Source organism: Pteropus medius, unplaced genomic scaffold (assembly GCF_902729225.1).
Source record: "Pteropus medius unplaced genomic scaffold, Ma_sr-lr_union100, whole genome shotgun sequence".
In the NCBI taxonomy this organism is placed as follows: Eukaryota; Metazoa; Chordata; class Mammalia; order Chiroptera; family Pteropodidae; genus Pteropus; species Pteropus medius.
Genome location: NW_024353517.1, coordinates 2,516,037 through 2,539,701, shown reverse-complemented (window position 1 = coordinate 2,539,701; position 23,665 = coordinate 2,516,037). Strand labels below are relative to the sequence as shown.

General features: G+C 54.5%; 2 protein-coding genes across 9 annotated transcripts; one reads left to right on the top strand and one right to left on the bottom strand.

Annotated features, from left to right (window-relative positions):
* Positions 1–437: 437 nt before the first annotated feature.
* Positions 438–14,639, top strand: CLCN2 (chloride voltage-gated channel 2). 4 transcript variants are annotated; one of them, XM_039850606.1, is made up of 24 exons: positions 439–664; positions 2,945–3,101; positions 3,247–3,378; positions 3,729–3,857; positions 3,943–4,076; positions 4,174–4,251; positions 4,334–4,412; positions 4,536–4,661; positions 4,761–4,845; positions 4,935–5,036; positions 5,963–6,047; positions 6,180–6,335; positions 6,723–6,792; positions 7,025–7,135; positions 7,361–7,574; positions 7,906–8,039; positions 8,294–8,466; positions 8,590–8,704; positions 8,924–8,997; positions 9,242–9,292; positions 9,431–9,469; positions 9,688–9,792; positions 13,799–13,885; positions 14,027–14,639. In XM_039850606.1, exons 1-24 carry the CDS (start codon positions 593–595, stop codon positions 14,219–14,221), a joined length of 2,703 nt encoding a protein of 900 aa, XP_039706540.1. In that variant the 5' UTR covers positions 439–592; the 3' UTR covers positions 14,222–14,639. The 4 variants fall into 4 exon arrangements, 3 of the variants coding, with proteins under 3 accessions (XP_039706540.1, XP_039706539.1, XP_039706541.1); XM_039850605.1 differs by having other exon boundaries at positions 9,239–9,292; XM_039850607.1 differs by lacking the exon at positions 9,242–9,292.
* FAM131A (family with sequence similarity 131 member A) lies at positions 14,562–23,590 on the bottom strand. Of its 5 annotated transcripts, XM_039850620.1 has the most exons (7): positions 23,008–23,590; positions 21,734–21,794; positions 20,606–20,748; positions 18,330–18,423; positions 17,917–18,099; positions 17,618–17,734; positions 14,562–16,295 (listed from the first exon to the last, which is right to left on the bottom strand). In XM_039850620.1, exons 4-7 carry the CDS (start codon positions 18,397–18,399, stop codon positions 15,820–15,822), a joined length of 846 nt encoding a protein of 281 aa, XP_039706554.1. In that variant the 5' UTR covers positions 18,400–18,423; positions 20,606–20,748; positions 21,734–21,794; positions 23,008–23,590; the 3' UTR covers positions 14,562–15,819. The 5 variants fall into 5 exon arrangements, with proteins under 5 accessions (XP_039706554.1, XP_039706553.1, XP_039706555.1 ...); XM_039850619.1 differs by lacking the exon at positions 21,734–21,794; XM_039850621.1 differs by lacking the exon at positions 23,008–23,590 and having other exon boundaries at positions 21,734–22,926.
* Between the last annotated feature and the right edge of the window lie 75 nt (positions 23,591–23,665).

Here is a 23,665-nt window from a genome sequence, read left to right as displayed (position 1 = left end):
TCAGCTCCTAGCATCACCCCCTTCCTGGGCCCAGTGTTCCCCTCCGAGTCCCATCCAGCTTTGCTTCACCCCCGACGGAGCTGCAGCGCATCTGAGCCGCTGGCCCCTCCGGAGAAGCAAGAGAGGGCGCCACTCCAGAGAGATATGGGGCCCGAAGAGTCTGATTTAGAAGGCTCTGAGTCCTATTGTGCCCCGACCTCTCACGTCCGGTCTTAGAGAGCCGCAGACCCTGCTCGGCCCCTCCACGCGCCAGCGGACCCGCCCCCTTCTCAGCCCCCGGCCTCGGCCGAAGTGACGCGAACTCCAGCGTTTCAAGCGCCCCCTACCGCCTCTCCGGAGCCTGGGAGGCGGCCCCAACGCAGACCCCGGCCGGGTTGGGCGGGCCGCTGTGGATGGGCCGGCGGGCGGAGCAGCGGGGAGGGCTCCGCCCTCGGCCCGCCCGCCGAGGACGGGACTCGAACCGTAGGCTCTCTGCACTCGGCCGCCGGGGCTGCGGGGACAGGACGGCTGCCCGCGCGGGCGCTGGGGGCCGGGAGCCGAGTCCGGGCCGGAGCCCGAGCCGCAGCGGGAGGCCCGAGGGCTGTGCGCGGAGATGGCGGCCGCCGCAACCGCGGCGGCGGAGGAAGGGATGGAGCCGCGGGCGCTGCAGTACGAGCAGACCCTGGTAAGAGAAGCAGAGCCGATCCTTGAGGAGTACGCTCCGGGACCGCTGCTCCTGGTTACCCCTGGAGCTCGAGGACTGGGGGCCTACCCTTACCCTCCCCAGCCTTCTGAGCTGGGGAAACTGAGGCTTAAGGGCCAGAGGGATTGGAGGGCTAATGGTTGGAAAGCTGCATGCAGGTTTCTGGCTGAGGCGGGGGTGGGGGGGGTGGCCTGCAGAGGACAGGGACATCAGGTGCTTATGCCAAGTGTCCTTCCCTTTACCTCTCCCACCCACATTTTCTTTGCTCGTCCCGCTCACCACCTGAACCCGTCTCAGCACCCCACTACCCCTACCCAGAACCGCTCACACCATTGAACTTTCTACACTATCTCCACCACCCAGGACTTTCCCTCTGTTCCCAGTAAGTGCATTTAACTGTGCTAGACATAGAAACAAGAGCGTGTATATAGGAAGATGGTCAGACCCAAACCCAGCCCCAGCCCCTATCCCTGCAGGCTGGCAACCCAACATTAGCAGGAACCTCTCAGTGTATTCCCTAGAACAAAAGTGACCTGCCACCCTGGAGAACAGGAGCTTTAGTGAGTATGGGTCAAGCAGGAATGGGTGTGGAAATTGGGACCTTTGTCCATGCTCACTCTGAGTATCTAGCCCCCACCCATGCCAGGGATATCCCTTGACCTCATTAGAAGCAGGGGTCCTGGGCTCTGAGCTGACTCATGGCCAGCACTGTAACCTAGTGTTTGAAAAGCCTTGCCTTTTGCCCCTTCCTGTATCACCGGTGGAAGACCCAAACTCTAGGGAAGGGAGTGAGCCCTGTGGCTCCTTTTTAACAGCTGGTTCTGGAATTTGCCCAGGAAGGAGGCTGGGAGGGAACCTCTCCAGGAGGAGGGGGCCCCCAGGCTATAATTGAGGCTGGGAGGTGCCCAGTTAAGAGAGGGAGTGACTGGAAGAAACAAGATGACAGAGAGAGGTGGCATGGGTTGGGGTGAAGCGAGGGTAGAGGGTAGAGGGGCAGGCCTTCACATAGGGTGAGAGGTGTCTGACCGTCACAAGCTGAGAATGGGGCATTGGTCAAGGAAGCCAGGCACCTGGCCCTGAAATGGTGTCTCGCATCAGCCACATCTTCATCTCCTGCGCCTGGTCTCTACCTCTGGAATGAGTTCTCAGGGTCAAACTCTCTCCCAGGCACTCACTGCTCCAGTCTCTCCCACTTCTCCTTTCGATCCCTTTGTCTTTCTCTCACAGGCTCACCTCCCACTCTGACACTGTATCTGCCTCTTTATACTCTATTTTCTTTCTCTCCCTTCCTCCTCCCTTCTTCCCCTTTCTCTTCTCTGCTCCTTCCCCTGGCCTCTCTTTTTCCCCCTCTTTTCTCACTGGCTCCCTCTCCTCTCTTTCCTTGCTTTATCATTCTCTCTGTCTCTATCTTCCTCCCCCAACCCCAACAGGAGCCCTTTGTGTCCAGAAGCTCTGCGGGTGGCAGCCGGAATCTACTCCTCCCCACCCCCCAACACACGCCCAGCTTGGCAGGTCTAGCCATGGCTCAGAGACTCTCCCGTCCCATCACCCCAGCATCCAGTCACAGCCCAGCTATCAGCTTCTGCTATCTCCCAACCCACCACTGGACTCAGTGCAGTTCCAGAGTGGGCTGAGGCCACCACACTCTCTTAACCTACCCAGAGAGACTTTCTACTCCCAGCTGGGCTAGCAAGCTGGTAGAGGGTGGGGGTGGAGAATGGGGACAAGGGGATTAGGGTGGGTGGGAGGGGTGCAGCTGAGTCGGTCACAGGCCAGAAGCCCAGGAGGAACGTGATAAGGATTGGAGCCCCGCCTGCTTCTAGGCCCAATTCAGCTGCCCCCAGCTCCTTGAGGCCCTTATTGTTACCCATACGCCCTTGACCATCCCTTATTCTCTGACCTTCCCTCCTCCCACTTTCTGACTGCCTTAGGTTTTTCCATCTTTCCTCCTCTGAGGCCTTCCCTCCCACTCCTCCTCAGTGCTCCCCTCTCCCCCGGGGCCTGTGAGAAGAGGACTGATTATTCTGCCACCCCCACAGCTGTGTCCCTGTACCTTGGCTGTCCCCATCACTTCAGCCAGGACAGCCCCCACAGTCTACAATGTGCATTGTTCCCACATACCAAGCCAAAGTGGGAACTGGGTTCAAGGAGGGGTATATAATGTGGGGGATAGGAGAAGGGGAACTGAGGCCCCAGGAGCCCTCCCTGCATCCCCACTCAGCCCACACACGTCTGCTAACCCCCATCTTCCCCACTGCTCAGATGTATGGCCGGTATACCCAGGACCTTGGGGCCTTTGCCAAAGAAGAAGCTGCTCGGATCCGCCTGGGAGGGCCCGATCCTTGGAGGAGTCCGCTTTCCCCTCGGGCTCCCCCAGAGCTCCTGGAATATGGACAGAGTCGTTGTGCCCCGTGCCGCAGTGAGACCTGGGTTGGGGCAGGGGATCTAGATGTGCTGTGCTGAGGGGGACAGAGGCCATTAGAGCTGCCCATTGGACGTTGGGAGGGTCAAGGGTAGGAGCACTTTGGTGCCAGCCTTCCCATTTTTCCCTTCCCTGCTCCCAGTCTGTTCCATACGCTGTCATAAGTTCCTAGTGTCCAGGGTTGGTGAAGACTGGATCTTCCTTGTCCTGCTGGGGCTCCTTATGGCACTGGTCAGCTGGGCCATGGACTATGCCATCGCTGCCTGTCTTCAGGGTGAGGACAAGGGCTGGCGGCGGGAGGGCCGGGAAGCACCAACCTGCTTCCTCCATGCCACACTTGTCCAAGTATCTTGGCTACTTGGCCAGCCTGAGTATCCATCTTCAGACGTAATCACTGACACTCACATAGGCCACAACTTCTTGCCTCCCCTCTCCAACTGACCCTCTCATCTTCAGTGATCTCTGTCCCAGTGAAGACCCTCTAGGGCCCCCTCCCTGCCCCTTGTATAGGATTCTGTACGATATTCTCTGGGACAGCCCGTCATGTCAGTATGTCCCAGCATACTGGGTGTACACATGAGGGTATGCACATCAGGGGTCCAGCAGCACATCCTCTCCCCACAGCTCAACAGTGGATGTCCCGGGGTCTAAACACCAGCCTCTTGCTCCAGTACCTGGCCTGGGTCACCTATCCTGTTGTCCTCATCACTTTCTCAGCTGGATTCACACAGATCCTGGCTCCTCAGGCTGTCGGTACTGTAGGAGAGGAGGGTTGAACAGAGGTGGGACCTCTGAAATGGGCACATCAAATGACTCTCCTGGGACTGTACCTCTCCAGGATCTGGCATTCCCGAGATGAAGACTATCTTGCGGGGTGTGGTGCTAAAGGAATACCTCACCCTCAAGACCTTTGTAGCGAAGGTCATTGGGCTGACCTGTGCCCTAGGCAGCGGGATGCCTCTTGGCAAAGAGGTAACTGCAGGTTGGGGAATAATGGGGAAATGAGGAAGAAGGCAGGTCAGGGTCAGGGTGTGCCCCTTCCCACTCACCATCTGCCCCCACCCCCCAGGGCCCTTTTGTGCATATAGCAAGCATGTGTGCCGCCCTGCTCAGCAAGTTCCTCTCCCTCTTTGGGGGCATCTATGAGGTAAGGGGGACCCTGGGAGAAGGCAGAGGAGAGATGTGGGCTGCTGAGCCATGCTGACTACCCTTTCTACCACTCTTGCCAGAACGAATCCCGGAACACAGAGATGCTGGCTGCTGCCTGTGCTGTAGGAGTGGGCTGCTGCTTTGCAGCACCTATTGGAGGTAGGCAGTCTGTCCAGCCCCCTAGCCCTGCCATTGGCCTCGCCTACTTTGCCTCTGTCGTCTGGGTCTGAGTCTTGAGGCCAGGCCAAGGCCTCAGGTGGTATTCTGCCTGCCCCCTTGCAGGTGTCTTGTTCAGTATTGAGGTCACTTCCACCTTCTTCGCAGTGCGGAACTACTGGCGGGGCTTCTTTGCTGCCACCTTTAGTGCCTTCATCTTCCGGGTCTTGGCGGTTTGGAACCGTGATGAAGGTGGGGGGCACTTACAGGGTGTGGGGAGCCCCTAAGATGGCTCAGGTGGGGCCCTTGACACTACACCTGCCTCCCTCTGCTACTCTGCATTCCCTCCAGAGACCATCACCGCTCTCTTCAAAACCCGGTTCCGGCTGGACTTTCCTTTTGACCTCCAAGAGCTTCCAGCCTTTGCTGTCATTGGGTGAGGAGCTGAGGGATCTGAGGCATGTTGGAGAGGAGGAGGTAAAAGAGGGAAGACCACCTTTTACCTGCTGCCTCTTTCCTCTCCAGTATTGCCAGTGGCTTCGGGGGCGCACTCTTTGTCTACCTGAACAGGAAGATTGTCCAGGTGATACGGAAGCAGAAAACCATCAACCGCTTCCTTATGAAGAAGTCAGTTGGCTCTGGGCTCCTCTCTAGCCCACTTTGGGTTGTGTGAGCATGACAGGGGGTTGGGGGTGGAGGCAGTGGCAGGTGTGATGGCATATAGTGACCCAGTTAAAAACAGGCATTCATTTGGGAAAATCAGCCAATGGCGTTTTCCAGGCAGATCAAACACTTTGGCTCTTATGTGGACTCCCTGAAAATTGGCACTTTTGAATTTTTAGTCAGTGGCAGAGGGCATTGTGGATCAAAGACTAAGGCTGCCTTAGGCCCTTGGTCTGGCCCACATAGCAGTGCTTCATGGAGAGCCTTTAGTTTCCTCCAGTGAAGCATGGAGATGGGTGAGTTTGTTGTTTTTTTTTTTTTTTAAATCTCTGAGCACAACTCTCTCAGTTGTGACCCTGAGGATTAGGAGTGGGGAGACCTGTTTGGGACTAACGTCCTTCAGGGAAAGGGCAGCCAACTGAACCTGCTCCCTATGGCACCTAAGTGGTCCCAGCTTTCCCTAACACTGACTTTTATTCTAAGTTACTTTTTTTCTCTATTACTATAGAGAAACAGAGGCAGAAACTTTTCCTCACTTTCACACAATGCGCCCTTCAGCTGGGGCTCCTGAGCACAGAGGGAGAAGACAGAGTTCAGAGGTGTCCAGGAGAGGGCTGGGGGGATGGACTTTATGCCACTGCCACCGATTTAGGGAGTCAGGAGCCAACAGAAAGTCGTTTGGGCTCATAATAACCCCAGATGGCCATCCCTCTTGGGGCCATCGTATCATGAATAGCAAAGGGGACCTACTCTCAGCACTGTGTGTTTTTATGTAAGAGCCAAGGCTCTGCTGTGACCTCAGCCCTGAGGTATGTGAGGGCACCCAGCCTCTCACCAGTCTCTAGTAAGTGCACCACCCATGTTTGATGCTGTGAAACCTATATCTCTAGACGCCTGCTCTTCCCGGCTCTGGTGACTCTGCTCATCTCCACTCTGACCTTCCCCCCTGGCTTGGGACAGTTCATGGCCGGACAGGTAACCCCAGGCAGAACAGGAACTTGTGCTTTTGCTTGGGATGCATCCCTTCTAAAGCCAACAGCCTTTGCTCTCCTATGCGCCCCTCCCCTCATCTGTCTGTTCCCAGCCTGAGACACTGTTCACCTATAGCTCTCACAGAAAGAGACACTGGTCACCCTGTTTGACAATCGGACGTGGGTCCGCCAGGGCCTGGTGGAGGAGCTAGAGCCGCCTGGAACGTCACAGGCCTGGAGCCCTCCACGTGCCAACGTCTTCCTCACCCTGGTCATCTTCATTCTGATGAAGGTGGGGCTCCTTACAGATGTGAATCTAAAGCTTACAAAGGCTCACTAAGTGCCCGGCATTGTTCTCAGCACTTTCCACATATTAACTTCTTTGAGCCTTACAACAGTGCTATGGAAAGGTACTATTAGTACCCCCGTTTTAAAGGTGAGAAGTCGAGACACAAAGAGGTTAAGTAATTGGCTCAAGGTCACACAGCTAGTGGCACAGTGAGGATTTGAACCCAAGCCATGTGGTTCTCAAGTCCTTCCCTATCCCTTCACCTTTGGAGAACTTTGGGATAGCTGGGACATTTATTACCTGATAAGAAAAGTAGGCTCCTCGGGGTGGAGCTGGGGGCTGCCTAAAGCCAGGCAGCACCGCTAACTTTCAACTGCCTCCTGCCTGCAGTTCTGGATGTCTGCATTGGCCACCACCATCCCAGTGCCTTGTGGGGCCTTCATGCCTGTCTTTGTCATTGGTGAGTCCTCATCTGCCTTTTCTCCCAGCCTGCACCCCTCTCACCTTCTGGCCACGCCCTGCCTGGGAGTGGGTTTTGGTACAGCCCCAGTCCCACCCCCTACCCCTACAGGGCTGTCCCCTGCACTGAATGACCCACTGGCCCCTCCCCCCACCCTCTGACCCTCTCTCTTTCTAGTGCCCCCACCCTCCCCCTCCACTACCTGTTTCTCTTCCCAACTCCCTCCCTGAAGGAGCAGCATTTGGGCGTCTGGTGGGTGAAAGCATGGCCGCCTGGTTCCCAGATGGGATTCACACGGACAGCAGCACCTACCGGATTGTGCCTGGGGGCTATGCAGTAGTGGGTGAGCGCTCCGGGTCCCTATCTGTCCTGGAAAACCCCTGGTGGGGCCACAGGGTCTGGGGCTCTGGTGCCCCCTGCTGGCAGAAACTAGGCTTTACCACGACGCAGAAGCCCAATCCCAGAACTGTATTGGGTGGCCCTGAGGGCCCCCACAGGATTGTCCGCGGGTAGGGAGGGTTGTCTGGGGCCTGGGCACCCTGAGGAGACTAAAGGTGGCTATCCTCAGGGGCGGCTGCGCTGGCAGGAGCAGTGACACACACAGTGTCCACAGCTGTAATCGTGTTCGAGCTCACAGGACAGATCGCCCACATCCTGCCCGTCATGATCGCTGTCATCCTGGCCAACGCTGTTGCCCAGAGCCTACAGCCCTCGCTCTATGACAGCATCATCCGAATCAAGAAACTACCTTATCTGCCTGAGCTGGGCTGGGGCCGCCACCAGTACGGAGGGCCGGAGGGCCGGGTGACAAGGGGGATGTGGATGAAGGGTAGAAGGCATCCTAGGACCCCCCTCACACCCTCTTCCAGCAAGGTCCTTGGCCAGTGAAGCTGGAAGACCAGCCACCTTGCTCTTCCTGGCCAGAGCAGCCCTTATCCACACCCTGGGGGAGCTGTGGCTGGCCTCACCTGATCTGAATAAAGGCGGGGAGTACTCCTTGCCCCTTAGCTCTTATCCCCCTGGGCTCTGGGGTCGTGTTATGGCCCTGTGATAGAAGTGCTCTGGGCAACTCTCCCCATACTGACCACAAGTCAAGTGCCTCTCTGCCCCCAGGCAGTACCGGGTGCGAGTAGAAGACATCATGGTTCGAGATGTTCCCCATGTGGCCCTCAGCTGCACCTTCCGAGACCTGCGGTTGGCACTACACAGGACCAAGGGCCGCATGTTGGCCCTAGTAGAGTCCCCTGGTGAGACCAGGATGGGGCCCAGGTGCTATGGATGTGTTCCAGGGTCATTACTCAGGAAAGGGGAGGGAACAAGAGCTCCTGACCAGTCTCCTTGGTCCCAAAGGGCATGGCCAGCATTTGCCAGTCAGTCAGGAGCTTTCCCTCTGGTGTGTGGCCTGTGTCCAATTCCCCAGTCCTGAGTGTGAGAAGAGGCCAGGGGAGGGGGAGAAGGGCCTTACCCTCGGCTCCTGAGTCCTTCCACATGCTCTGTCCAGAATCCATGATCCTCCTGGGCTCCATTGAGCGCTCACAGGTGGTAGCACTGCTGGGGGCCCAGCTGAGCCCAGCCCGCAGGCGGCAGCACATGCAGGCGTGTCGAGCAGCCCAGATCACTCCACCACCCGATCAGGAGAGTCCCCCCAGCCCTGAGACCTCAGTCCGCTTCCAGGTGAGGGGAAAGCCCCACAGCCACACAGACTTCCTCCTAAATGTCATTGTGTAGACTGATCAGGAAGGCAACCTAGGGTTAGTCTGGGGCCACCGCCTCACCAGCCCCTTCCTGCTTATGCAGGTGAACGCAGAGGACTCGGGCTTCCCTGCAGCCCAGGGGGATACTCACAAGCCCCTGAAGCCTGCTCTCAAGAGGGGGCCCAGCAACTCCATGAGCCTTGGGGAGAGTCCCCCAGGTGAGCCCAGCTCCCACTAGCGCCTCCCTTCATCCTCCAACAGAGCCAGAGCCCAGCCCCTGAGACCACACAAGGGTCCTGCATACCTTTTGGCTGGGGCTCATCCCAGCTAAGAGGCTGCCTGGATGGGCCAGGGGTGGAACAAGGACGCCTCTCCCCTTGCCCTCCATTCTTCTCCAAAGATGAAAATGCCTGGGGGCCTTTTGTCTGGAAACACAGGGAATGTGGAACAGGCTGGCATTGCCCTCAGGAGCCTCTTCTGTGGCAGTCCACCCCCCAAGGCTGCTTCAGAGGTGAGTGGCTAGAGCCTCTCCATCTAGCTTCTTTCTAGCTCGCTCGCTCTCTGATGCTGTGATCACCTCTCCACTAGCCTTGCAGTGCCTGTCTCCATTCTCCCTGCCCTTCTGCCCTTCTAGATGTCAGCTCTGTCCCTGTAGTGTGCCCTTCCTCCCGGGCTCCACTACTCCTTTCACTTTCCTCCTCCTTATAACATCAATTCCTCTTCTCTCCTGTTCGGCTCGAACAAAATTGGAGAAGTCAGAATCATGTGACAAACGCAAGCTGAAGCGGGTCCGAATCTCCCTGGCGGTAAGTGCCCACTTTCTTCTGCAGCTCAGGAGCACTAGACAGGGCAGGCCAAGTCTAGGTGGTAAACTTCCCCCAGTGTGTGGGGGGCACACCCCCTTTCCCCAGCCCCAGCTGCCAGCCTCCCTTCCTCTCTTCCAGAGTGACTCAGACCTGGAAAATGAGATGACCCCTGAGGAGGTAAGGTGTGACTGGACTCTGGACCCTGTTTCTTTCAGGGTGTGTTCAGTCATCATCTTGGCTGCTGTTCCCAAGGGAGGGACCATGGGGTAGGAAAAAGGTGCAAACCTCTGAGGCATAGGGGCGGCAGTTGGGGAGCACTCCCAAGGCCAGCTCTCGGGGAGGTAAGAGCCACTATTGGCACCTTCTTCCTAACCCTCCTAGTCTCGTACCCTCAGATTCTGGAGTGGGAGGAGCAGCAACTAGATGAACCTGTCAACTTCAGTGACTGCAAAATAGACCCTGCCCCCTTCCAGCTGGTGGAGAGGACTTCTTTGCACAAGGTAGGGCCAGCAACCAGGGACTGGCCTGGGATTTCAGGAGCACGGGGTGAGGATCTAGGTCCTCCCACAAGTTTGGACTCAAGCCAGTGAGGGAAAAGGGGACAGTAGAGAGTGGGCTCTGTGCTGACATGTTTTTCAAACACATTAGTTCAAACGATGAGAGACCAAAAGCCAGGTCCCCTTAGCCTCTTCCTGCCTGTGGTGGGGTCAGGCATTATTTTTCCTCTTCTCAGCCCTGCCCCCAGGGAACTCTGGACCAAAGCAGCAAACAAAGACAGGGCTCAAGCTGGGTGGAAGCCAGAAGGCCAGGCCAGGGTCAGAGCTAGGCAGGAGGCTGCCAGCACCCAACAAGGCTGATACGCCCATGCTGAACAAAATGGGTGAGAAACAGGCAGGATAAGAAAATCTAATAAACAAGCTAACAAACATCCAAGTAGGGGTGGGGACACTGCAGAGAAGAGATAAACAAAGATGAGAAACGCCCGGCAGGGGGCTTGGAATGTCAGACCCCAGAAAGACTGACTTAATGTAGGTCAAAGGAAAACTGGTAAGGACATAGGAAGGAAGATAGCTCAGCAGAAGGGCAAAATGGCCTACAGAAATGGGGAGAAAACCTGAGTGCAGACAGATTGGTTTTGGGTGAGGCTGACACTAGAGGAGGGCAGGGGCTCTCTGTGGAGGACTGCCTCCCCATAATGGGACTGTGACATCACTGGCTGGGTACCTGCAGGCTTCTAAGTAAAGGCAGGTGATTGCAGGCACACCCAGCAGGCTGCTAGGGCAGAAAGCAAGGGGTGTTTTAGCTAAATTGTTAGATTTAATGTACAAACCTCTGAGGCATAGGGGCGGCAGTTAGGGAGCACTCCCAAGGTCTGTAGCTTGAACTGCTAGCTTAAACGCAAGTTGTGCCTAAGAGCCAGCCCAGTGAGAGCAAGCAGGGGCCTGGGAGGAAGGACAGGGGACAAAAAAAGAAACCAAGGAAAAAAAAGCAAAAAGTTAATAAAGGAACTTATAAGCCTTTGGGTAAAAGACCTCAGATCAAAGTGAGTGGGGAACGGCAGTTCAGTTGCAAGGAAAAAAGGAAAGAGACCTGAAAATAATATATTTGGCTTTTATTTAAAGCCTTTCCTCCTAAGATCTCTAAAGCTTTTCCATCATCTTACTTAGTCCTCAAACATTGCATAAAGATGATGATAATAACGCTGACATTTTTGTAGTGCTTGCCGTGTGCCAGGCACTGGGCTAAGCTCTTCACATGTTTAATTTAATCCTCACAACCACACTATTAGATATTGCGACATTCCAGTTTTTATAAATGAGGACATTGAAATTCAGCAAGGTTAAGCAAGTTGACCAAGGTCACACAACTAATAAGTAGCAGAACCAGGCCTAGAATCCAAGATGGTCTGACCCAGAAGCCTGTGGATTTAACCGGTTTAATACATGGGGAAACTGAGGCAGTGAGGAGGTCACTTGCCTGAGTCAGTATAGCAGAGTCAGGCGCAGGGCCCAGATGTCCTGGCCTCAGTCCCAGGATTCTTTCACTGGGCCATGCTGTCCCTCCCCCTGTCAATTCACTGTTCCCAAGCTCAAGAAATGCAGGCTCTCCAACGAGCTCCCTGGTGTCTAACTAAATTAAAATGAAAAAGAACAAAGTAGTTGTTTGTTACAAACTTAAAAATCAGAGGAAAAGAAGAAGCCTTTGAGGAACCGACGAACAAAAGTACAAAGAACTAGAAGCGATAAGAACATAAAAGATTAGAATTCAAAATGTCCTTGTAGGCCTGAGGAGTCAATAAGTAGTAGCCCAATTAAGTTCAGGAGGGGAACATTCAGAGGAGAGAGAGAATACACTGGAGACTATTTAGGAACCTGTGCAACTGGAGATCACTGTACCAGCTAAGTACCTCATTCATTCAGAGGCCACCGACAGAGAAACAGTGGGTGGAGGTAGGGGAAGCTAGAGTGGCAGCATTAGGCCAGACTGGCTGAACCCAAATCCTCACTCTGCCATGTGTTAGCTAGCTGTGTACCCTTATGAGATTTCTTAGCCTCTGTGTGCTTCACTTTCCTCATCTGTAAAATGGGGATCGTAGTACCTACATCATAGGGTTTTCTGAGGATTAAAGGAGTCGATACATGTGAAGCACTTAAAACAGTACCTGAATCATAGTAAGTATTCAATATACGTTAGGAATTACTACTGCTGCTGCCGCTAGTTATACTGATGGGCAAACAATCGGGGACTTTAAAAGATGGTGTAATGAGGGAAAGGCTGAAGTATGGAAGACATCGATGTTTTCATAAAAGGATGAGTGATATGTGAGGCTGGAAGCTAGGGTGCCTGGTATAATCTGAGGCCGGAAAGACAGGTGAGCTTGGAAAAGGCCTTATGAGCCATTCTGGGGAGTCCAGGCTCTAACTCAAGTTGGAGAAAGCTGAAAGGGTGGAAGAGCCAAATTGGAAGGGAGATGGAAAGCAGAACCCCTTAGGATGTCACAGCCCTGTCCTGGTGAGAATGATGAGAAAGTTGGGGCGAATGACCAGGATATTCAGAAAGTAGATCAGTGAGGCTTGGTGACCACCCAGGGCAAGTAGTTTACAAACGTAAAAGGCATGTACCCTGCCAGCTCACTCTGATTAGGATTATGGAGAATAGAAAATCCAGGGGAATGATTTCATAAGATCCTTGGGAGAAGATGAGAGGCATTATTAAACAGTAAGACAAGGCCAAGGGATTATTAAAACAGGAAATCTTATAATAAAGATGTTTCCCTCCAAAGTCAGATGAGAAAATTAAAGATAACTTGTAGCACGTAGGATTCAAGTTAGATATGAGGTAGGAACTTGCTAACCACAGGACAGTTTTGACATAGGTATTAAAGAAGCACAGAAAAGCTTATGCTAAAACTGAACTTCTAGCTCCTTTTGTAAGTACTGTCATGCCTTAGAAGGAGAAAGTTAGGAAAGTTATGGAAGTCCTTTCCTAAGGAATTCAGCAACTGTGTAAGAAAAAAATTTTAAGTGTTAAAACAAGTACAGTGACTTCTGAGTAACTAGTACTTAAGAAGCTGGGAATATTAATGTCCATTTTGATTCAAACATTAAGCCAGGAGGCTTACAAGTAAACTCAAAACAGTGTGATAAATGATAGGCCAAAAATTCCAGGAACTGCTGAGTCAGTAATGTTTTTCAAGACATCTGGCGCAAGAAAATCCATTTAGAGTACAAGGGGAGCTGGCTGACAATTTCTGAACCCTTGGTGATTACATCTGAAAGCTTGGGGGAGGGCCCAAAGTAAGAAAAACATAGGCAGGAAGGGGGAGTTGTCCTCTGGACTGCAAACTACATCTCAACAGGACCTGGGATGCTTCCATCCCTGGAAAAGGCAAACTGCATGAGCGACAGAGTGCTGCAGGCCCATGTTAGGGGGCTGGAGCCAAGGTGAAGGGATTACCTTAACTGGCCAGCCAGCTGAAGGCAAACGGGGAAGCATGTGTCAGCCCCTAAGGTAGGGTGAGATTCAAGGCCAGTTTCCCTAAAGGGGCATGCGGACCCTCCCTCCTAGATATATCCAGGACTAGAATGCATGAAGAAAAGTAGCCTGGGGCTACTTCTTACTGATCCGAGCAAGTCATTTCACCACTGAAATGACTGTCCTATAGAATAGGTATCATACTTCTCTAGACAGTGCTAAAATTAAACACTAATATGAGAAAAACCGAGCCAGGTGCCCAATCATTAGATGTCATATTTGAACAGTTGTTCTCTCCTCCATCCTCCTTTCTAACATGGGACACAGAATCCTTCCTTTGTCCATTTCTTCATCAGCATAAGCAACATAAAGATTCCCACTATAAAGTTTCTGAGGACTGGTTGTACATTCTCTTTATTCTTTCCCTCTGGTGGTCCTGCCCCCACCATCTGTGATAACCCTTCCATTCCCCCATTCCCAACACCTTATCCTCATGCATAAAGTCCAATGTATTTTCTCACCACCCTTCAGACTCACACCATCTTCTCACTGCTGGGAGTGGACCATGCTTATGTCACCAGTATTGGCAGACTCATTGGAATAGTCACCCTGAAGGAGGTGAGATGACAGTGGCCATCAAAGCCACTTCAACTTCCAAAAAGGCATGGAGACTTACGTGCAGCTCGTTTGGGGGAAGTGCTGGGGAGGAGTCTGAGCAGGGGCTCCGAGTCCACACATCTGACCCTCTCACCTTTCCAGCTCCGGAAGGCTATCGAGGGCTCTGTCACAGCACAGGGTGTGAAAGTCCGGCCACCCCTCGCCAGCTTCCGTGACAGTGCCACCAGCAGCAGTGACACAGAAACCACTGAGGTGCATGCACTCTGGGGTCCCCGTTCCCACCACAGCCTCCCCCGGGAAGGCAGCCCTTCTGACAGCGACGACAAGTGCCAGTGAACCCCTCAGCGGGTGGCCTGGGATGGTGGTGGCCTTAGCTGTCAGCCCAGATCCTCCAGCTCTCCTGTTCTTTCTGCCTTGGGAAAGTAGGCAGCTGTACCTGAAGGCTGGAGACCCAGCCTCCCTTCCAGACTGGGGGTACCAGCTTTTCATGGTTTCTTCTGCCTGGAATCTGACCCAGTGCCCACCTGCAACAAGTGTCCCAAGGGCAGGAAGACCAGCACTGCCCTGGCAGGATGAGGGTGGGGTCGCTTAACCCCTGCCACCCCTTTGTGGGAGAAAGGGGGAGAACTGAGATGGGTTTATACTGGAACCTCCAATGACCAGATGTATATAGAGATTTACAAAGATTTTTATATTAATTTAATAAAACAAATTCTTAAATAGAACAAAATAAACACCTACTGAGCCACTTATATATAGAATGCCTGTGCCCATCAGCTCTTGTTCTTACCTTGGGCTCTCTTACCTGCGAACCCTACAAGGCCCGAAAGCTGCAGCCCCCCACCCCCCAGCCAGAAAACTCCAGAGGATCTGGAATGCAGGATCTGCAGTGGCCCCCACTGCTTGTTCATCAACACCATGGCTGGGAGAGAGGCCCCCAGTTCTGTAGCCTTGGCCTCTCCTTCAGCCAAGAAAGGCACTACTCTCTTTTCCTCCCCAAGGAGAGACACTCCCTCATGACTGTCACCACTTGGCACAATTCCTACCCTGCTCAGGCATCAGCAGACAACTACCTGGCCACCAGTGTGGCCCCCTGGTGGCCCTCTCTGGAAGAACATTGAAGTCACTGGCTCTGTAGCAACCACAGCTGTCCCCTTCTTCCAATTCCACCCTAAAGAACTCCGTGAATGCAGCGGCCTGATGGCCTGGGAGCCGCCAGGCCCGTGCCCACACATACTACACGGGGCTGGGGAAGGACCCAGACCCCTTCAGGGCAGCCAGGAAAAGGATGGAGGGTACATACTTTCATCATTCCAATGCCTCCGAGAAGATCCAGCTGAAAGAACATACAAAACCCCTCTTTCTTTAGGAAAAAGAAGGTGGTTTAGAGATGATGAAGAAGAGGTGAAGCACAGCACGAGCCCAGCTGGGAGAAGGGGCCCTGGGGGACAGCTCAATCCTTAGGCTCCCTGGGTGGGGGTGATCTATCAAGCACTGCATGTGGACTTGGAGGTGAGGAGAGAAGCAGAGAGGAGAGAGGCAGGGGGAGGCCGGGCTTCCTCCTGCTCTATCCCACACAGCCCAGTCACAACCGTCCCCTCAGGGGTTCACGTCATCTGAGGAGGAAATATGTATGTGGCGTTTTTTGATTTAAGAACATGAACATCACTGTCTGCCACAGCTGTAGCCATGCCCCAGGGGCCCCGGGCAACCCCCGGCAAACCCCAGGAGTGGGGGCAGGACATGCGCCCCCAGCCTGGCCCCTGCCTCCTCTCCAGACACTTTCATGCAAAACACACAATGAGGAGTGAGTGCTCCCAGGAGCCCTCTAGGCTTTGGAGCTCTGCTGGAAGCCCCATGCCCACACTTGGGCACAGAGGCTCTGCCCCCAGCAGCAGCCAGGGGACACATGCCACCACCAGGCATAAATTGGGTTACTGTTCCTCCGGCTCCACTTCATCCTCGTCTAAGGACACCACCCCAGAAGAAGCCACGTCAGAGGCTTGCCGCTGCTGTTGCCAACTGCCCACCAGTGGTAGGCAGAGCGACTGGCTGTCCTCGCAGGGAGCTGGCTCCTCCTCAGCGGGGGAAAGGCAGGACTCCGTGAGAGGTGAGTTGTAGAGTGAGTCCTGGGCCTCCAGTGGGCCCAGGCTGCGGAAGGCACTTTCCCGGCTGGGGGGCAGTTTGGCAAGGAGCAGCTCTTCGCCCAGCAGCTGAGAGGCCAGGCGGGCTGGGGAGCCCAGCAACCCATCCTCTAGGCTGCAAAGACTAGAGCACAGGGTCTCTGGGGACACGGTCTGCGAGCAGTCGCTCTCAGGCTCCACAGAGCCCTGGCGCATAGACCGGGAAAATCGGTGGCCAGTGAAGAGGTCTTGGAGGTGGGGTCCCAGGGGCAGCTGCCCAGCCATGTCTGTTGGGGGAGAGAAAAGATATCCCTGCTAGCCCCAGCTCAACTGACCAACCTGGAAGCCAAATTTTCTCCACTCTACCCTCAGCACAGTTTCTGGGGATGGTGGGCAGGAGCTGGAGAACTTTGGGCAAGTCACTTAACCTCTTGGTGCCTCAATTTCCTTTGTGATGAATTGGAGATTCTAATATACCTTATCTTTGGGGGTTGTTGAGAGAACAAGAGTCTGGCATACAGTAAGAAAGCAATAAATGCAGTGATACCATACACGATCATACAGATTGTTCACTGCACAAGGGGAGCCTGTCCAGGCAGTGAGAGCTGAAATTCAGCCCACACTCTGCTCACCAAGCAGCACGCCCTGGCATGGGCCTGCGCCCACCAGAGAAAGGGGTGCCTTTCTCTAATTTGCACAAAGATTCCACATGGGCTAGTAGTGACCTTGGATAAATGTTAATTATCATTATACCAGGGATCAAAGCAGGACTGGAACTCAATCAAACAAAAATGCTGTGATTCGGGTCTGTCTTGGTCTCAGTCATCCAAATCACTCCCCTTTGGAGCACAGCAACAGTCTCTAATCTGCTCTAATGTACTGCCCACCTTGGAGAACTTATTAGCTGGAGGGGTAGAGGCAGGTGAAGGCAATCTTCAAAGGCAAAGAGGTGGGTGGGGGGATAGTGGCCTGGGAGGCTTGAGCCCAGAAGCTACAGAGAAAGTCAGCCATGTGGCCCAGAGACTGGCAGAATAAAGAAGGGCTGTGCACAGCTACACAGCCCCACGGAGTCCCCTCTGCAAGCACTGGCCCAGAGAAAGGCCCACCAGCAGGTCTCAGCTAGAAAGTGAGGATCCTACTGAGCTGGAGCCAGCAGCCCTATGGGCGGTCCAGCAAGCCTTCCTGTTTGCCTGGGGCCACAGCCCAATGAGATGCTGTGTTGCTGCACTGTACCTCATCTGTGCTGCCACATCAGGACTGAGGCTGCCTCAAGAGGACTTTCAGAGGTAAGGCACAGCAGACTCTCCCAGAGACGTAGTAGTACATAAAGTGTTGGTGAGGTCTCTGAGTTTTTTGTTTGAGGACTGCAAGACACAACTTCACAGACAGACTGAGAAGGCTCAGGACCTATGGGAAAAGAACTACTCCACTTCCACTTGCTGACTGCCCACCCAAGAGCACGAACAGCCCTCCTGGCCCTGGAATGTCCAGGACTGCCTGGACAGAGTCCGTCCCTCTCCTCTCCCCTTCTGAAGGCTGAGCTCTGAATCACAGGACCTATCAGGCAGTTCCACCCCAGCTGGCAGCACTAGCATGGGATGTCCCTCACCTGAGTCAGTTCCCCCAGCAAAGTCCTCATCATAGGATTCATCGGTGGAGTCCTCGCCATCCACTGAAGACCATGCCCGGAGCTTGGCTTCTGCAATGGCAAATTGCTCAGCCACTCCTATTGGGGAGGACATGGAATCCATTAGCAGAGAAGGTGGGCTAAGATTAAGGCTCAGCTTAGAGACAGGAGAGGGACGACTCAGGGCTGTGGAAAGACTCCAATCCCCACATCAGGCCTGAGTAGATGAGAAAGAGCATCCCTATGAAAAATGCATGGCCGAACCCCTTTCTGTTACTCACCTGCTGCAAAGCGAGCCTCTTGTTCACCCTCGCTGAGATCTGAATAGGAAGAAAAGGCTGATTCCAGGGCAGCAGGCGAGTCACTTGGCTTGCTCCAGCCCTTCCACTCAATGAGGTGAGCCACTCGGCCCTGAGCCATGGCGGTGGGCTTGGTCACGTGGTCCTTCACCACCTGGGAAATACCTGGAGGTGGGGCAGAATCAGGAAGCCTGGTAAGAGCATGGACCAGGGAGCATTTGAGAGGGAAGTGGAAAGGTGGTGGTAGTTAAGATCCACAGGTGCCTTGGGTGGAGGAGGGGGCTGGGATTCACCTGAAAAAGGGAGATCCCAGAAAGAACTCACAGGATAAAGTACCTAAGGACGTGTGCAAAAGGGAGGGCCAAATGGCCAGAGGCCTGGGAAGGGGTGCATACCATGCAGGGAGGATCTGGCCAACGCAGCGATCTCCTGAATAGTTAGGGCTCTCCGGGACTTGGGCAGCATCGCGACTGTGTCTCCAACATTCACCTTGGGTGACAGCATCAGAAGGTAAGTGCTCCTCTGACAGCAGTGTCCTCCCATACCCCCACCCAAGGCATCAAGGAAAAATGGGAGCTGGGAAGAGATACCGGGGCAGCATGTGTCCCAATGGCTGCTGGGATATATAAGAAGACAAGAAGAAAGTACCAACAACTATGTCCTCCCGGGGAGCAACAGAGACTCGGGCAGGCCCAAAGGAGCAGAACTGTAGCTAACCCTCCACCTTCCCAACTCCCAGAAGGGAAGGAGGCAGGTCAGGAAGTAAAGAACCATGGAGTAGGGTCTTTGAAAAAAAGAGAAAGGAGAAGGATACAGTATCCAGGTCCCCTCCTTTTTGCTCCTCTCCACCGTTCAGTCTTCAGACCCACATTCTAGCTGTTTCTAGAGCCTACCAGGGCCACACACTCAGCAGAATCAAAACCAAACCCAACATCTTCTCCAACATATCTGGCCCTGCTTCCAGACTTCCTTACTTTGCACCACTCCACCATTCACCCATTCAACCTAGCCCCAAACCTCAGCATTACCATCGACTCTCTCCCCTAAGTTTTACTTATCTGTTTTAAAGACCTAATGATTCCACCTCCAGACTGCCTCTAATACAACCCTTACCCGTCCTACTCCCACTGCCACTGGTCTTCCTCAAGTCCTCAAACCCCTTGCCCGGATTAGCACAAGTGGTGGTCTCCCAAGCTCCTTCAACTCTGTGCTATTTTCTCAGCCTAGTAAGTTGTGTAAGTGTTCTTCTCGCCCCTTTTTGTGTCTGGCTGGCTCTTTCTCATCTTTTGGTCTTGGTTAAAATATCACTCCCTCAGAGGAGCCTTCCTGACCACCCTACTGTCCACCCTCCCTCTGTAGTCTGTAAAAAGTCAGCATCCTCTATCAATGTACCCCATGTATGTAATTATGGTCTATTTTGTGTGTTTCATTATGGGTCTCCCTCATTGTTCTTTAGCTCTTGGAGGAATTCAGTCTCCTTTGGTCACTGCTGCACCTCAGTGTTTAGCACAGTGCCTGGTAGAGAGCAATCTCTTAAAATAGACAGGCTGAATGAACAAGGCAAGGTATAAATGTAAACAATTTTCCTGGAGTGCAACTAGACACAACAGGTTCCTATTTAAAAATCTCTTTCGGACTCCTCCTCTACTGTTCAATGAAGTGCAAGCTCACAGTCAGGCACTGAAGGAACCCACTCTGTGAGGCCCCTGCCTCCTTCCAGGCCTGCTTGAAATCCACCACTGATCTCCTCTCCCCAGTAAAACTCCACTTCTCCACCTTCCCTGTCAGCAAGCTGCCCTCCTGCCTCCAAGCAAAGAAACCCAGCTTTCCCCTTGGACTAAGAATGCCATCCTTGCCCAACAAAATGCTCCCTAACATTTAAGGCCTGACTCCAGTGCTACCTCCTGTTATGTTTCCAGTCCAGTTAACTCTGTCTTCTTCGACCCCACCCCCACCCCAGCATTGCCCTTGCATCTCTCCTGAGGGATCTCCAGATGGCAGGGCCTGAGTCTTGATTCACCTGGGTTCCTACCTCTACCCTGCATCTCACTCACTGCTCCCTAGCAAGCGCTGGCAAACGTTTCCCTCAAGAAATGAAGTAGGAAGCACACGCCCCCTCCCAGGCATTGCCTAGCTCTCCTCCATCATGTTCCACGCCCAAGAGGGGTTCCACCGGCCCCTTGATGTCAGGACCACCCTCTGTCCCTCCCCTTCGGTACCTGGCTGACAGGGCCCCCAGGGTGGCGCCGGTAGCCTCTGGCCAGGCCTGGAGGGAGGAGCACCTGCTGGGTGTTTCCTGGCTCGCTCTCCCTCCCTCCCTTCACTCCCCCCAGCCGCCATCCGTGCCAGCGCTCCGCGCAGCTGCGGCCCAGGCCCAGAGAAAAGGTGTATGTCTCCCTGGCAACCCATCACCATGCAACAGGGTCTCCCAGGATACGGCCCGGGATGCGCTGACGTCAGCGCGGAAGGCGTTAGCAGCCCGCCTGCAACTGGCACCGCGCCAAGAGGAGCAGACCCGCGCGGGGGCGGCCTTACTGCCGGCCGGATAGCGCGCCTCCGCTCACAGGCAAAGGGAGCCAGAAACAAGCTGGCGAGGCGGGGGTGGAGAATACAGATCTCTTTCATGTGGATGCTGCCCCCCTTCCCCCTACCAGCACCAGGGGCCCAGCACCTCTGGCAAGTCCTGGCTGTCCACGGAGGAAGGGCGAGAGGACCGGCTCCAGCCTCGGAGGGTCCGAGCAGATCCCAAGGAAGACAGAGAGAGGCCCCGAGGAAGTTCAATCCACTCCACAGCCCACGCGGGGTCCGAGGCCACTGAGGGGTGGGGGAAAGGCTGTTCAGCTGCGCTCCCAACTTGTGCCAAGATCCCCTTTTTCATCCGGTGTTGCCCTATCATTCCTCCTCACCCCCTTCCCCATCTCCCAGAATATCAGCAACCACCTGGTGCTCTCCACACTCTAAAAGCCCCTATCCCACAGCCCTGAGCTTTGTGTCCCTGGGGTCCTCTGAATATATTTTGCCATCAACACCTTAGGGATGAAACCTAAACTTTGATAAATTCTGAATCTTTTCTGGTTTCTCAGCCTGCCCATTTCTCTAGGAAAACACACCTCATTCTTCCCCTGCCAACACCATCCCCCTCCCGAACACTGCCCCCTCCCCAACACTACCTTGGACCCTTTTAGGCTTTCTGCCTTCCTTCTCTTGGTTCTTTCCTCTTGCCAGCCTCAGCTGGTATGCAGCTCTTTACTCTTGTTTTCTGTAAACCCATGATTTTCTTCTGACTTTCACCCCAGTCCTCTAAGGCTTTTTTCCTGATGACCAGTCTAGCCCCAGCCTGGTTGTTCCTGTTTCAGCTCTAAGCCAGAGTAATTTTCCTCTTGCCACCTGAGCACCCTACTCCTCAGCTTCCCATCACCTCCCAGATCATATCTACGGGCCCTGGTCTCACCTCTGCGACTTGTTTGACAAGTCCATCGTCCTCCAGGCCCTTCACGCTGCCACAGAAACATTTTACCCAGCACAGAAATCATAGGCATGCTGGCTTTGTTGATGCAGAGAACCAAAAGCCCAGAACTGCTCCAGGCTCAGCTCCCAGTTCTATTCCTATTTTGGTTCCGGATGCTGAGCCAGTCCCCTCCCCACTTGGAACCTGTGCCTAGTCACATAAGGAGAACACTCCTGCCTCATGGCTTTGAGGAGGTGGGAGTGCCAGGGGCCCAGCCAAGCTCTGTGGAGCTCAGAGAGCTGAGGCCCGTCCCCTAGACAGCGCCAACAGGCAATGTGTATCACAACTGACCTTTAGCTGGAGCAGCCGTCTCTGTCCCTGAGCCTCAGCCAGCTGGTGGTCCCCAGAAATGCTACCAACCAGAAGGAAGACACAAGGTTACAGGCCATCCTTGGCCCCCAGCTGGTACCTAATCAGGGCTCTTGAGGCCAGTCCTGAGGTCAGCCAAACTCTCCCCTGACTACAGGAGGGAATGACTTCCTATACTCCAAGCTTTAGCAGGGCCAGAGGGATCAGAGCAGCCTGCTGCTTCTCAGCTTCAAAAGCCATGAGGACTTTTTTGGACTACTTGTAGTTAGGACTACAAGTCCCAGAATCCCTCATGGGAACCCAAGGAAAATACAAATCTCAGCTAGCGTCTTAGCTACAAAGAACCTCAAATATCAACCACACTAAGACCTGTGTGACCGACCGACCACCTGCCCTGAAAGCTCAGGACACATTCCAAATCCAGCCCTCAATGTCACAAGTTCCTGCCTGGCTTTAGGCTTGGAAAACTCCATGACACTGGAATAAAGTAGCTGGCCAACCTCAGACTCATAGGACTAAGGCCAGGCCCCAGCATGCACCATCCATGGGAACCAAGGCCCAAGCAAGGGTCAGCAGTCGTGGAAAGGAAGCCCTGATGGACTCCCTCTGGGCTCCTGTTTCCCTCCACAGGGTAGGGTGATTTTTTGTTGCTGTTGGAAGTAGGGTAAGGGAACTAAGTGTTGTAAGAGGTGAGAGGTGATCAGGTGCTCACAGGTGCCCCAAGTGGGGCCTCAGTCCTCTTCATCAACAAGCTGACTGAAGTGCAGAGTAAGGTTTAATGAAAAACTCTCCGGTAGGTTCTTGGCCAGCGTTTGCAGGCTGAAGAGGGTTGGGACACAGCTGGGAGAGGCAGGTTCTCAGCATAAAGCTACTCCCAGGACAGCGAGAGAAGAGGTGTAGGTAGAGGAGGTGAGTGTACGTGGGAGGACAAGGCCAGTCGCCATGAGCTGCAGAGGGTTTAGCCCTTCCCCAGGCCATGAGCCTCCTGCCACCCTCGGTGGTGGGAATCCAGGCAGAAATATACGAGTCTACCCTGCAGAGCCCAGGAGCAGGAAGGCCATGGGAGCGAATCCAAGTCGGTTTAGCCCCTTCCCCGCTCGGGCCCGCTCCCTCCTCTTGCCTGGCCCGCCTCCCTTATGCAGGCTCCTCCCTCTCCCGACACCGGCCCCCTCCTCAAGGCCCCCACCACCCGCAGCCCGCGCACCAGGCAGCCGCAGCCCCGACGCCCCAACCCATGCCCTGCCTCCGCCTCTTACCCTGACCCGCCGGGCAACGAGAGCCGATACAGCCCATGGCCGGGCACCCAAGCACGTTAGCCCGCGCCCGGGACTTGGGCCATCGGCTTGCAGAAGGTCGGGCAGCAGCAGCCACCGGGGAGGGGAGAACCTTGAAAAGGGGAGGGGGTGAGTCGCGCATCCGCCGCCGTTCCCGGGAGAGGGAACCGGTCCGGTGACGTCACTGCGGGGGCGTGGCCATTCGCGTCACCACACAAAGCAGGCGGGGCCGAGGGGACGTCATGGCCACGCAGGGGCGGCCCGGGGCGGAGTACGGAGATTGTCCTCCGCTCCCAGGCCCAACTGCGGAGCGGCCCCTTAAGGTGGCTGGGACGGGGAAGTGGTGGAAGCGACGACAACGGATAGGCAGGCACTCACTGGGCCCAGACTGCCATTCGCACTGCATGGGGACATAAGACCGCATCCAGTCCCCTCGTTTTCTTGAAACCATAAAGGTCTTTGCCTGCTATAAACAGCCTGAAACCCAGGATCTTCTCCACGCAGAGGTCTGGATCACATTCTGATAGAGGGGAAACCAGCCAACTGTATTCTATTTAGTACCCCACAGCAATGTCTCCTCCCTTCATCAGCAGGGCATCCCACCACATTCACCTCCAGAGCCCAACCCTCCAGGAAAGTG